The sequence below is a fragment of the Phacochoerus africanus genome, chromosome 15 (genome assembly GCF_016906955.1).
Source record: "Phacochoerus africanus isolate WHEZ1 chromosome 15, ROS_Pafr_v1, whole genome shotgun sequence".
NCBI classification, from domain to species: Eukaryota; Metazoa; Chordata; class Mammalia; order Artiodactyla; family Suidae; genus Phacochoerus; species Phacochoerus africanus.
Genome location: NC_062558.1, coordinates 98,305,832 through 98,320,741, shown reverse-complemented (window position 1 = coordinate 98,320,741; position 14,910 = coordinate 98,305,832). Strand labels below are relative to the sequence as shown.

The 14,910-nt window shown below is 34.8% G+C and overlaps 1 protein-coding gene across 2 annotated transcripts in view; it reads left to right on the top strand.

Annotated features, from left to right (window-relative positions):
* PRKG1 (protein kinase cGMP-dependent 1) overlaps nt 1–14,910 on the top strand; it is a 1,143,802-nt gene that overhangs the window by 1,024,892 nt on the left and 104,000 nt on the right. For both annotated transcript variants that reach the window (XM_047759865.1, XM_047759866.1), the window contains one exon: nt 1,818–1,892. In XM_047759865.1, coding sequence (XP_047615821.1) covers nt 1,818–1,892 — 75 coding nt within the window. The remainder of the gene's footprint in view (nt 1–1,817; nt 1,893–14,910) is intronic.

Genomic DNA, 14,910 nt, shown 5'->3' with positions numbered 1-14,910 from the left:
ATATTTTAAATCAAGGGCACTTAAGATAAAAAAAGTCATACCTCAGATACTTCTTTTGTTCATTTTTTAAAAATATTTGATAAGACCAGGATTTAACAAACATGTATATAAATAGCTCATAACCAGGTCTAAAATGTTTTGTTTTGTTTACTAATCAGGCTAACCTTACTTTCAAACTAATTGCTATGATTAGATGGTTTCTACTCTTAAAACTCTGTAAAGTTTTGCAAGATGTAGGCTCTTCCATTTGTATACTTTCCTAGTAGAACTATCAAATTGTGTTTTGATATTTGAAATATAAAATTGTATTTTCAAAAGGTGATATGCATGGTTTTAACTGAACCTAGTGGGGTGAACATATTTTCTTAAGTAAGTCTCCATCCTTATCAAATTTGTTATCAGTTTGCTCTCTAATTCTTTCCTAACACACTAATCTGCTTAAGATGTTTTAACAAATAGATACTTGGAGTAAGACTTTTTTTTAAGTCTTAAGAATGCTATCTATTAATATACCCAAGTATATTTGAAAAGCTGTTTTAGTGGTTGTTGCTCTTTGGTTTTACCACTTAATTCTCTTTGGTTCCTCTCTGTTAATGACTTTTCACAATGTTCAAATTTGGTTATATAAAAAAAATCTTAGGAGTTCCCTTGTGGCGCAGTGGGTTAAAGATCTGGCATTGTCACTGCTGTTGCTTGTATTGCTGCCATGGCAGGTTTAATCCCTGGCCCAGGAACTTCTGCATGCCACTAGTGTGACAAAACAAACAAACAAACAAAAATTTAGTATTGTGAAGGACTGGAGTGAGTATTAGAGAATATGGATTATAATCTGGATATACTCCTAAATTTCAGTCATCTTGGACAAATAACTTTTAACTCTCTGTGCTTAAATTTCATATTATCTATAAAAACAGAAAATCAACCAGATATTATCTTTTTTTTCCATAATTAAAGAAATATTGTACTTTGCAATATAAGCACATCTAGCCTTAAGGAGTTTCTCTAAAAGCAAACTTTCTTTAAGCAATGACCAAGACATTCTATGGGAAGATGGGGAATTTCACCACATAAACAACAATACAAAAATTATATTTGAACTATTTTCAGCCATGGGGAGTATATTTATCATTTATTTTATCATTAATTATATCTTTGAAAATTATGTAAGGACTGCTGCCTGTTGCCCATTCATTCTCTTTCGTTTGACATTCGTTAATAAATTCATTACAGAGAGCTTGACACTCTATAGAATACAATTCTTGATTCTTTGGCTTTCTATCTAGTCATTTTTTCATGTCCTTTTTTGTATTAGAAATACTGACTGTATTTAGCTCAGCATTCTAGTTACCCTGACCCCCAGATGAGCTCATTACCCAAGGGCCTGAGATAATAGCCTTCATTCCCCTCCCAGGAAGCCCCCAAGCAGAGTGTCAAGCTCCTTTTTATAGGTTTGAAAAAAAAAAAGTGTATGTAGAAGTGATGAAGCAACATTTAAATTTAAATCAGCAAGCATCCTATATGTTTCATGCCCATTTTGTTCTTTAATACAGCACACAAAACCATTTGCATATATTAATATTATAGAGGTTTAAAATTGAAATGTAAAATCTTAACAGCACTTAAAAAGATCAAAGAAGTCCCTGCGCTCAGTTTATGTCATTTTCTATTGTGTTTCTTAATAATGTACTAGATGAAATGTCTGAATTCATTTTTTACTATGAATGCTTTTAGATTGTTTAAATGTATCATTGACAAGGTTGTCATTGTTACATGTTTGCAGAGGATTTATTTTAATTACTGTGTTTTTCCTCTGACAGTTCTTTCAAGCATTTGATTGGAGGATTGGATGATGTGTCTAATAAAGCCTATGAAGATGCAGAAGCTAAAGCAAAGTAAGTAAAAATTGGGGGGTAGGTTAATTTTCATTTAAAAAATGATATTGAATAGAAGTAAGATTTGTTGGACTTAAAGCTCAACACTCTGACAGGAAGAAACTAATTGCTTATGAGGAAAAAGAAGCAAACTAGCCAAAGTAAGTATTATACAGTATGCTGACTTAGTAAGTACATCTTTCCTTAAACATGAAACCTTAATTTTGTGAGGAAGACTCATCTGGACAAGTGAAAATGGTGAGTTTAAAATCCAGTATAAACAAATGAATGTAAACAGATTATCTCCCACTGAAAACACTTTCTGAATGAATGGTGGTTGTGTTCACCAGTTTTTGTGAAATTGTGTGAACAATGATAAGGCTGGAAATATTTCTTCATGTGAATACACCATTACTTTACATTGAACTTTGTCAACAAAAAGATTAATCAGTCGATCTATAAAAGAAATGGAAAATTTTATTCCAGCCAAATTTGAGTATTCTAACCTGGGAAATGCATCTCAAAAAGCTCTGAGAACTCTTCCACTTGTTAGAACTCAAGGCACAGTTATATAAGTTTTTGAGACAGAGGACTTTGCCTAAAATTACTGACAGTTTACATAATCCAGCTCTGAGCATCATGTGATCCCTTATAAAAATCAAAAACAAATGTTATCTCATCAAGAAGAATATTGTCTTTCTAGAGTTATCTTGTCGATCCTAGGAGAATGTTCCTCTTTATGGCTGAGCAGGTATTTTAGCTGGTTAGGGAAGTTTGGTTGACGCATAATGCAGATACACAACGCTGTGGGGAGAGGGGAGGCTAAAGGGCAGAGAAAATTTTTGCTTGAATTTTTCTTATCTTGCCATAAAATATGAATTTTACTTTACAACTTCAGTGTCACTAAGTTATCATGATATAAGATAGTAAACATCCCATTAATTGCCATTTTTTGTGACAAAATACAGTTTTATCTACTAGAATAATTTACTTTTTAAAAAGCCTTAATTTTTTTGACAAAGATGGAAATAACTTGAGATTGGCTTTTTCTGCAAAAATTTTAGGTAACTTTTTAAAAAAGTACAATCTTTGTAATTTCCCTTTCTCCCAAGAAAGTAATTTAAATAAAAATAATTTAGGTACACTATTACAGAGCACTTAAAATTTCAGTCAAGAAGTATTATCAGTAGGAGTTCCCACCATGGCACAGTGGAAATGAATCCGACTAGGAACCATGAGGTTGTGGGTTCGATTCCTGGCCTTGCTCAGTGGGTTAAGGATCCTGCATTGTGGTGAGCTGTGGTATAGGTTGCAGACATGGCTCGGATCTGGCATTGATGTGGCTATGGAATAGGCCGGAGGTTACAGCTCCAATTCAAAATTCGATCCCTAGCCTGGGAACCTCCATGTGCTGCGGGTGCGGCTCTCAAAAGACAAAAAAAAAAAAAATTATCGATAAAGATATAATACAGAAGAATTTGATTGCTTGGTCTTGTAGTAAACTAAAAAGCAAAAGGAATAAAATTATTTATTTTCCTTGGGAATCTATGATGATGATTTAAAAATTGAGCTAGAACTAAATAATTACTATAATTCATTTTGACAGACAAATTCTATTATTTTCAAAGCTGCATAAATATATTCACAATTTCTTCTCTATCTAGTTTGCTTTGGTTTCCCTGCTCTTTGGAGGGGCATAGAATGGCTTCCTGAGGTCAGATGCCAACAGTGCCTCTGCCAAGATTTGCTGAGGAAGTTAAGCCAGTTTTAACACCACTCTTATACTGTGGGTGACTGGTATTAATTTTCTGTTTTTCTACATTATGTTAAAATGTGTATTAATGCTAAGCTTAGACTTTAGTTTCTGGTGTTTACACAAATCATTCTGAGATAGTAGAGAGGAGCCATTTAAGGTAACTTATCAGTTTTAAAAGTTAGAAAACTTTGTTATTATTGGATGTTATCACTAGATAAATTTCCTTGTTATATAAAAGGTCATATTTATAATTTATGTCAGCAAAGTTTTTATTGAGTTTATATATTTAAGTAAGATTACTATGAGTCATTTCATATATATATATGTATAGTATTATACATCATTTTATATACATTATATGTATATATACATATATATATATACACTAGTGATAATATTTAAAATTCTTCTAAAATCTACTCGAGCAACTATCTAAATATTTGTTGAGTTACTAGAAAAGTCATAGGTCTTTTAAACGGAAATATTCTTCGATCTATTTCCCTGTTAAACTTAAAACATTCTCTCGTGAAAGTTTTTAGTAACTTCGATTTACCCCAAATTAAGGCCAGTCACTGGTTTAAAATTGATCAGTAATGGGAAATCAATTATGAATTAGTTATATCCTCAGTGTACTGTTGGCCTTACAGAGATTAAACTGTGTGTTTATTTCATGAATTCTGGGCATGTATGGGTTCACTTGCACATGCTTCAAATAAACGTAGGAAGGAACACATACTGAAATTCAGATTCAGACAGAAGATCGATATAGCAACAGTTCTTCACATGAAAAGAGAATCCATCAGCATGAAAAATATGACCCTGAATGAGGACCAGAAGCCTTGGGTTCTGCTCCTGGCTCTGTCATTACCAATGAACAGATTTTAATCATGTCAACTGCCTCTCAATCTTATTATCTTACTTATCAAATGAGATTTTTGTGATTTAATTGATAGCAATGTGTAAAAATACTTGGTAAATTACAAAGGGTTATAAAAAGTGTATGCTAATGTTTGTAGAAATAATCATTAAAAATATACCCTAATTCATTTGCTATGTGGTTTGATTTACAGACAACTATTGCCTATCTATTACATAAAACTAATTTTGTCTGAGCAAGATATCTTTAATCTTATGTAGGCAACTAGTCTCAATTTGGTAGGCTGTCATTAAATTAAATCTAGCCTGGTAACTATCCACAAATATTTTTGTAAAAGTAGTAACATTTAGTTAAAAGAAAGTTCAATTATGATTTACAAAGAACAAAAAAGGGCACTGGAATGAAATCATGACCTACACCTAAATATTATTATTTGAAATTTAATAGATCATACATTAGCCATTATTTTTATAGTTGAATGTACATCAACTAGGATAGTTTTATTTTTCTATTCAGTCAATACTAAATTCAAATGAATGCATAACTCACATACCTTAATATGGATTATTATTTAGAAAGTGGGAATAGCTTGATGAAAAAAACATCTAAAACCATTGATCTAAATTCTAGGGAGATTTTTTTAATGTAAACTTTATTCCTCAAAATTGATAAATAAATACTAGAGGGGGTGTTGTGATGCTTTTTATGCTGTTAGCATTCTATAGATTTCTAATAAATAATTAATACTTGAAGATTACTTAAGTTGGAAGCATCTTTTTAATTAGGTGTTCTATCATTCAGAGAAGATGAACTATAAACCATTCCCCAGGGAATACTTTTTATTTGAACTAACATCTATGTGTGTTAGCATTGTTTTCTCTCTGTATTGGATTTCTTCCCCTTAAGTACATTACAGCTTCACTTTGTTTTTAAGGAACTTAAAAGGTTTGCCATCATTTCAGGGAATTGGAACAGGCTCTAATTTCTAAATTCCCTCAGTAACTTTGTATGCTTCTAAATTTCTATGTAGATCACAAATTCTGTACCATTTTGAACCGAGGAGATAATTTGGCTCCACTATGTAAGCTTTGGAGATAATTTGGCTCCACTATGTAAGCTTTATTTTTTTTAAAGTCCCCTTGATTTTGCAAAATCAACTGAAGATATGACTAGTACTTTTAAAAACCCAACTGAAATGATCATATTATTCATCCATGTAAAATTACTGTTGGTATTCTCGTTGACCATGTATATTTGGGTAAAAAGAAAAAAAATAAGGCTCTGTAAAGATCAATTCAGTTGAGACATTTAGAAACTCACTCATGAGAAACTTAATAGATGTTAGCACAATCAGACTTCAATGGCAGAAAACAGACCTTCCCTTTCACAAAAACTGTACCAAGCACTGGGTTTGGATGGCTGGTCCAGAAAGACTGACTTGAAGGAAATGTCCCAGTAAAATGGTTCTCAAAACCCCTGTACTGCAGGATATGTGCTCTCAGCCTCTCTCATGAGATATATTTCCTACAAAGAAAATTATTCTTGACAGAAATTTTACCTGTATGGCATGTTTAAGCTTCTCTTGATTGCTGCTAATTATCCACTAAGGGCTTCCCTTTTTAAAATGATTAGGTTATGTTTACAAAGACATTAGAAGTTTACAAAGACACCCTCAAATTGAAGGTGAAGATCACTAAACCTTATTTAGAGCAGAAAGTAGCATGTATCATGAAAGATACACATTATTTTCCTTAGAGAATATGTATTAATTCATTTAATAAACAGCAATTTACTGGTGACGAGTCAGGCATTATACTTTACAGAGTATGTACCAAACAGAAAACATATTTTTCTACTACTAAGGATCTTGCAGTTTAGTGGGTGACTGATATGAAACCTAATGATTATTTCAATGGTTATATTTAAGAATAAGTTATGATACATAGTGTAACAAATCACTGTTTGGGTACAGAGACCTAGCTCCACATTTATATCTTGTAAAAAAATAACCATAGAGAAAATCAAATGAAAGAAGCAGATATTTTATTTCTTTCTAAGCATTTCTGATATATAAATACAGACTAATTCTTAAGTAAAATATTTTCAAGTTATATGATTATTGCTATCTTAATTATTGAATACTGTACCCAGCAGTTATAGGTAAAATGTATTTTTTCTTAAAAAAAGCCTATATGTAGAAATAAGTTAAATTGAAATAGACATTTATTATAATAATCATAAGAATTTTTAATATAAAATTTGCTCTCAGATAAAGTGATTTACATATACCACAGCTATATTGCCAGATTATAGTCATCCGCAGGAGTGAAACAAAACCACAGATTAATGTCACTGTTTCATTTGTAATAATGGCTAATTTGCAACTAAAATATTTTATATTTTCACTTTAATAGAGATAATATAGTGATAAAGAAATAGAAAAAATCTGAAAAAATTAAGCACAACTACTATTAACTATCTTTGTGTTTTAAAATTATAGTAATTTACAACTTTATATCCTGCTTTTTGTCAATTTAGCACCCTTCATATTATAAACAGTTATAATATGATTATATATACTTCCTAAATATCATTTTGGAGGTGGCCTAATAACACAATGAATGAATTTTAGTATTTTAGACTGATTCAGTTTATACCTTTGCTGTTGATTTAATTTATTGTGCTTTTGAAAGTAAGATCCCAATCACTTCTTTTAAAAAAAAATACCAAACAACAAAAAAATACTTTCAAATTGGTCCCAGCTAGCAGCACTTTCCATATTATCTTATGTCATAACATATAGAAAATGGGTATAGCATATGTTACCATTTGGTTCAGCTGCCCTAGGCTTGATGCTGCTGCTCTGAAGGCTGAAGGGATTCATATCTAAGACTTTCATCAGCAAAGCTCTAAAAGCTCTATGAAAATAGATTCATAAGTGCATTTTATGATCTAGGTTTATGATTCTCAGTATCTTCTTCTCCATGAGGGGCTTTTCTCATGGCAAGATCTATGTAAATCTGTAAATGAGTGTGGTCATGGTTTTTTTTTTTTTAATCTATAACATTAGTTGGTACATAAGTAAAGATTCCCTGCAATGATCTGGCAGCCCATCACATGCCAACATCATCCATGTTCATTTAATTTGTCATTCATTTCTTTTACAAATGTTTTCTGGATGCCTACAAAGTGCTGCATATAAAGCAGTGAGTAATATAGACATGTTCCTTGCCTACTTGGTACCTATGGTCCGATGGAGGAGACAGATACACACTGATTAATCTAGGAAGATTTCCCTGAGGAAGTGCCATTTTAACTAGATTTGAGCTGCGTTTTTGAAGAATTAGCTGGTACTGGCTAGACAGGAGTTAGTTGTATTAGTTGGGCAAGGAAGTGTAGATAACAGTCTAGACAGAGAAACAGCGTGTACAAAGCCCCAAGGTAGAGATAACATTACATATTCAAGGAACAGAAGTACCAATATGTTTGGAACTTAAACTATACAAGATGGTGATCAGATGTTAAAGATTTAAAGAACTCACTTCAGGGTTGTAGGCTAGAAAATGAGATGATTTGGTTTATAATTAAGCAGTCTTTCCTCTGCTTGGAGGAGTGAAAAAGTGAGAATAATAACAACCAGAATAGTTTTCAGGTAAAAACTAACAGTAGACAGGATTAGAGTGGGGGCAGTAGGAGGAGAGACGAGCATTTGAGAGCTAGTTAGGTGGCAAAGCCAATAGGTCTTCTTAAGGAAAAAGATATTGATGATGAAGGGGAGAAAGGTCAAGGATGATACGAAGATTGTCCATCTGGAAGTCAGAGGGAGGCAATGCCATTCACTAAGATAGAGACAGATGGATGGTTGCAGATCTGAGAGTAGGATCCTCATGACCTGATTTTTGCTTGGGTGAAATAGGAGGTGATTTTGAGACATGGTTAGGTAGATATGGAGCTCAGAGTAGAGGTTGGTATTCATTTGAGAATAATGAGAATTTAGATTGTAAGTGGTAATTAAAGATATGGGTAAGATAGAAAACAGTGTTTAAGAGGAGGATTAATTCTTGAGGAATATTAGCATTTAAAAAACAGGGAAAGGAGAAGGATTTCACAGAAACACATCCACATCCAAAGACTGAGAAGGAAAGCCTGAAGGTAGGTGGAAAACCAGACATATCACAAGAAGACAAAAACAGAATGGGTTTCAGGATTAGAGGAGGAGATGGTGATATTGTATGTTATTGAGAGTTTGGGTGTGTTCATTAGCAAATGGGCATTGGAGCTACCAAATCACTAGTTCATTTTCATCTTAGGATGGAGTGATAGGGATTGAGTCCCATGACATGGACTAAAAATTAACCTGAGGTGAAGAAGCAAGAGTCAGTGAACTTATACAGAATTATAAGAAATTTCAAGTAAAATTGCCAAAAATGTGTAGATTATGGATCTTGAGCATTGAAAGAGAGGTGAACATATTAAATCTAGTAAAGAAGGGGAGAGTTATAAGACTGAGTGAGTTTAAGACAGTCAAGGTCTCAGGTCCTTTTAACTTTCATGACAAAAGCAGAACTTTGAAGGAAAAGTCAGACCATCTCCACAGATAAGGTTTAAACAACTTTGTGTAGTGATTTCTTTTTTTTTTTTTTGTCTTTTTGCTGTTTCTTTGGGCCACTCCCGCGGCACATGGAGGTTCCCAGGCTAGGGGCCGAATCAGAGCTGTAGCCACCAGCCTACGCCAGAGCCACAGCAACGCAGGATCCGAGCCGCATCTGCAACCTACACCACAGCTCACGGCAACGCCAGATCCTTAACCCACTGAGCAAGGGCAGGGACCGAACCCACAACCTCATGGTTCCTAGTCGGATTCGTTAACCACTGCGCCACGACGGGAACTCCCTGTGTAGTGATTTCTTAGTGAAGAAGCTTTTCACGTTTCTGCTTCATGTAAGGCAATGTTTCCACAGGTTTAAATATTGTCCTTTCTCTAAAGAAATGTAAAAATTAAAAATTCTCCTAAGAGAAAATAAAATATTTTTCCTGGGATTTCCTATCGTGGCTCAATGGGTTAAGGACTTGATGTTGTCTCTATGAGGATGCATGTTTGATCCCTGACTTCACACAGTGGGTTAAGGATCTGGCATTGCTGCAAGCTGTGGTATAGGTTGCAGATATGGCTTGGATCCTTATTGCCGTGGCATGGTGTAGGCAGGCAGCTGCAGCTCTGATTCAACCCCTAGCCCAGGAACATATGCCATAGGGGCAGCCTTAAAAAGAAAAAAAAATATTTTTCTCTTACTATCATAGCATACATTGGCACATAATTTCCTTCTCTAGAGATGAGCCTACTTCTAAGCACAGAGTCAAGAGGGGCCCTGAGCAAGTAGATACAAATATGCAGATCAATCTCAGAATCACCATTTTTGTCCTGCCCTCCTCTCCTCACCATGTACCTCGATGCAAAATGTTTGCTGCTTCTCCTCCTTGTCCCCCAAAAAAGAACTTTCGTCATAGATGCTCACCATGCAAAAAAGAAAAATTAAATAAGAAAGATGAAAACTGTGGTAGAGAGCCAGAAATAAGGCCAGCTGCTAAGCAGGACCTATGGCATCATCACACAGGAAAAGAGTGATGCACAAAGCCTTGGACACACCAGGATTGACTCTGCTGAAGCAGTGGAGACCACGGTCATGTCCCCAACTCAAGATCAATATGCCTGCATATGGACCTCTCTTTTGGCCTTTTGATGCAATCCAAGTAAATATTTTATTTCTATTGTCTATTAGTCCTCATTGATTTCAAGCTCCCCTCTGTTTACAAGATTATTTGTAAAGGAACATTTTAGTCTGTCAGATATTTTCAGGATCAATTTTGGTGCTGAGCCTTGTTGCTTGACACAGTATGACAGCAGTAAAATATGTTCTTGCATTTCATTTCATTAACAGAGACAACCCTTTAGTTGCTCACTCTGCTTGTCATGGGGCAGTTGCTCTGTGCTCTTTGGCTCACAGAGGGAGCTGCCAGTGTTGATCAGGCCTTTGAAAATTCACTCATCAAATGCATTTCAAACACACAAAGCTATGCAAATCAGAGCAGAGATCTGTATTGTTTGGTAACATCTTCCCAGATGCCCCAGGGTCGTCTAGCCTCTAACAAACATGAGATTTTAAATGCACAATCATATGCACATGGGGTTGCTCTTTTGAACACCCTGACTTCGAAATTATGGCCTTCCTTATTAGGGTTTTTCTGCCAAGCATTTTAGAGAAAAGATCTTAGTATTCCCACAATCTTATCAACAATTTACTTCAACCAACTTGGTCTTGATCTAAGCAATTCTCAGGGAAATGAGCCTGGAAAATTGTTTCTCCCCCTTATGGAAAGAATTCAAGTGAGTAATATCCTGTTCCAAACTAGGCACTATATGCCAATTAAATGGAAAGAACACTAAGAATGGCATTATGAAATTGCCCTCAAACCAGAATTAGAACTTGCTGACCACTTCTTGGGTTAAATAGGCAGAAGACAATCCCATTCTCTGGGCAATAAAAATTGTTTTGCATTTTATGGCAGGGGAAAGCATAGGAGATTTGAAAAATGTGCAGCAGTTGGCCCTGAACTAATAAGTTAGCTTTCAGCTGTGCAAGAGCTGTTTGCTTTGCAAATTCTAGTACATGTAATCAGGCTGGAAAGAAGTAAAGAGGACTTTCCAAGGCCACCATTGCTAGCAGATTAAGACTTTAGAGGGATTTGTGACTACAGAGAGCATCAAAGTAAGTTTTTTTCTTTCAAGTGCAGTGAGACTGATTTGGTGACTCTTTTAAAAATGATTTTCAGGATAAAACTACTTGGCCTTGGGGAGGACTTTTTTTTTTTTTTTCCTTCTGTTTTGTGAAAAATTTCTAAATTCTGGATATTCCTATTGTGGTGCAACAGAAACAAATCCAATTAGTATCTATGAGAATGAAGGTTCGATCCCTGGCCTCACTCAGTGCGTTAAGGATCCAGCATTGCCATGAGCTGTGGTATAGGCTGCAGATATGGCTCAGATCTGGCGTGGCTGTGGCTGTGGTATAGGCCTACAGCTGTAGCTTCAATTTGACCCCTAGCCTGGGAACTTCCATATGCTGAAGGTGCAGCCCTAAAAAGCAAAAACGAATAAAAATAAAAATGTCTAAATTCTCAAAGGCCATTTGCTAATTTCTTCTCCATTGTGTTTATCTTTAAGGATCCTCAGGTAGCAAGACTTAATAAAGGTGAATCCCAGTATGTCCTTGCAGCCGACAGAGCAGGGGACTCAAGATAATTAAAAATCTAGTGCTGCTGACTTTTTGGTGGGATGCAGACAAGCCATTTGATTATTGCCTGTTTTCTTCTTCTGAAAAGGAAGGATGTTTCCTTTCCACTATTGTCATATTAAGTAACAACAGTTGAAAGTTACTTTCTGAACTTCAAGAGCTCTTTAAATCTTAAGGATATTTTGGTCCCATATGGCAAATAGGTCAGCCTTTCCAGGGCCTCAAATTTCCATAGAAAAGAGAGCAACCTAGTGGCTGTATCTTTTTGTTATGTGGACATCCTAGAGCCTGTCATGATACGGTACTTTTTAAAAAGTGAAAAGAATAATATCTATTAATAGTATTAGTTATAGATCCCCTTGTGTTCTTATTAGTTTCAATCAAAAAGTCATATTTGACTAAAATACTTTTTCTGGAGTTCCCGTCGTGGCTCAGTGGTTAACGAATCCGACTACGAACCATGAGGTTGCAGGTTCGATCCCTGGCCTTGCTCAGTGGGTTAAGGATCTGGTGTCGCCGTGAGCTGTGGTGTAGGTTGCAGACGTGGCTCGGATCCCGTGTTGCTGTGTCTCTGGTATAGACCAGTGGCTACAGCTCCAATTCGACCCCTAGCCTGGGAACTTCCATATGCCGCGGGAGCGGCCCTAGCAAAAAGCAAAAAGACTAAAAAATAAATAAATAAATAAATAAATAAATAAATAAATAAATAAATAAATAAATAAATAAATATAAAATACCTTTCTTCTCCAGTGAAAGTAGTTCCTCTCACTTGAGTGAGGATAGTGTGTAGTACAGTCCCAATCCTGCTTTACATTCAAGATGGACCATTCTAGAGAGAAAACCTTTGGATGTAATGGGAACCAGGCTGATGCTCGGTGCTGAAAGAGGTCCCTCCAGTAAGGCCATGTTCATATAGCAAGAGGTATATTTCTTGGAGTTGAGAGACCTGCATCACAGTCACAGCAATAAAACCAACCTCTCCATGTTTCCTTGAACACAAGATCTGGAGCCTAATACCTAGCACCTGAGGACCTGTTTTCTAATCTGTAAAAACTGTCATCTTGAAATCCTTTCTAGTTTAAATGCTTAGAATGTGGAAGTTCACAAGCCATTCTTTTAGAAATATAACTCCCTTTTATATAAATAATATTTTCGCCTTTGCTGTTTTCTAAATTGATCGTGAAGACATCTTTGTGACCATCAGTAGAAAACAGACTCAAGGATCTTGGAACACTTTTTGGGTCCATATTTTAATAGAAGTCACTAAGTTATGTTTCTTTTAGAATCAGTAAGTATTATTGTTAGTGTTCACTTTATGCAAAATAAATCAAAAATTTTGCAGTTTTGCTTGAAGTATGTTTTGATAACTCATGGTAGTTAGATAAATTAGCCTTTAGAATCTGAGCAGTTTTCATTTTCATCATTATACATATAATTTTCTCTTGCCAGTGTGACATTTAGATATGATAAGTAGCCAAGCTCTCTTTCAATAAATGCCATTAGAAAATTATAGAGTGCCTTTGAAACTGGAAATATTATACCAATATTTCCCCCATGAATCCTTTTAGAAAGAAATGATTTTTAAATAATGAAATAAAATGGCGGCATAAATTGTTTTGATGCAATGAACGGAATATGCCGTGTTAATTTACATTTTTGAATTGTTATTTGAGGAAGATGTCATGTTATGAAAGTGAAGCATGGCCATTGCTCTTAGCCATCTGCATGCATCACACCACTTTCTGCTGATGCATAAATTGCAAACATTAGTCAGCTTTCTAAACTGTATTAATTACTTCAGGAAACCAGCCTGTTACTCTAATATTCAGAAACTGTTCAAACTTTTTAGACCACCTAGATAAGTTACTGATGAAACATATTGAATAATAATGATTCTAATATCCTTGAAAAGGGAATAAAGCAGCTTCCTCACATAAGATCACTTTCAGTTTAAAGACTTGGAAAGTATGGCTCATAGGGTAATTCTCCATCCATGTTTTTGGGGGGTTTTTTTGTTGTTAAAATAGCCCTTGCTTTATCTTTTTAAGCAGAGCATGCTTATTGTACTAGTAAAATTTGTTGATCAAAATGTCACAATTTAGTAAAGCGTACATTTTACTGAAAATGATTTTGTTCTTCCAAATCAAGGTATTTGCTCACTCTGCTGGCAACAGATGAATTTTGGAAACTGCTCTGGAGGGGGCTCATGATTTTTTTCCTCTTAAGTCTTGTAACTTCATTATATGACTTGAAAAATTAAATTAATGATGAAGAATATGCTTTAGTTAGTATAACAAGTCTTAATTTCAAATGCAATCCAAAAAGTTACCTTGAGATTAAAAAGTCTGTTAAAGAGATCACACCTTTATTTTTATTTATTTTTTTAAATGCTTAGAAATTATGTATTTTCCCTTTTGCGGGGGTGATAGAATTTAAAAGAAACTTTTTTTGTGTGTTAGCTTTTTTTTTTTAATTGTTATTTCCCCAATACAGTTTTTTTTTTTTTCTACTGTACAGCATGGTGACCCAGTTACACATACATGTACACATTCTATTTTCTCACATTATCATGCTCCATCATAAGTGACTAGACAGAGTTCCCAGTGCTACACAGCAGGATCTCATTGCTAATCCATTCCAAAGGAAATAGTCTGCATCTGTTAACCCCAAGCTCCCAGTCCATCCTTCTCCCTCCTGCTTGGCAACCACAAGTTAATTCTCCAAGTCCATGATTTTCTTTTCTGTGGAAAGGTTCATTTGTGCCATATATTAGATTCTAGATATAAGTGATATCGTATGGTATTTGTCTTTCTCTTTCTGACTTACTTCACTCAGTATGAGAGTCTCTAGTTCCATCCATGTTGCTGCAAGATGATTGGATTAGGAAGATGTGGTGTATATATATGCAATGGAATACTACTCAGCCATGTAAGAGATCACACCTTTATAACAGACCAAATGACCTGTGCCGGTGCTTTTTTGAGTGATGACATGAACTAGGAGAGTGTATGAGCAACTTTGAAGGTCTTCTAACCCCGCTGTTTAGAGGTTTTTATTATGTATACAGATTTCATTATGTGGATAGAATTGATTGAATCACTGCCCCCTGTGACT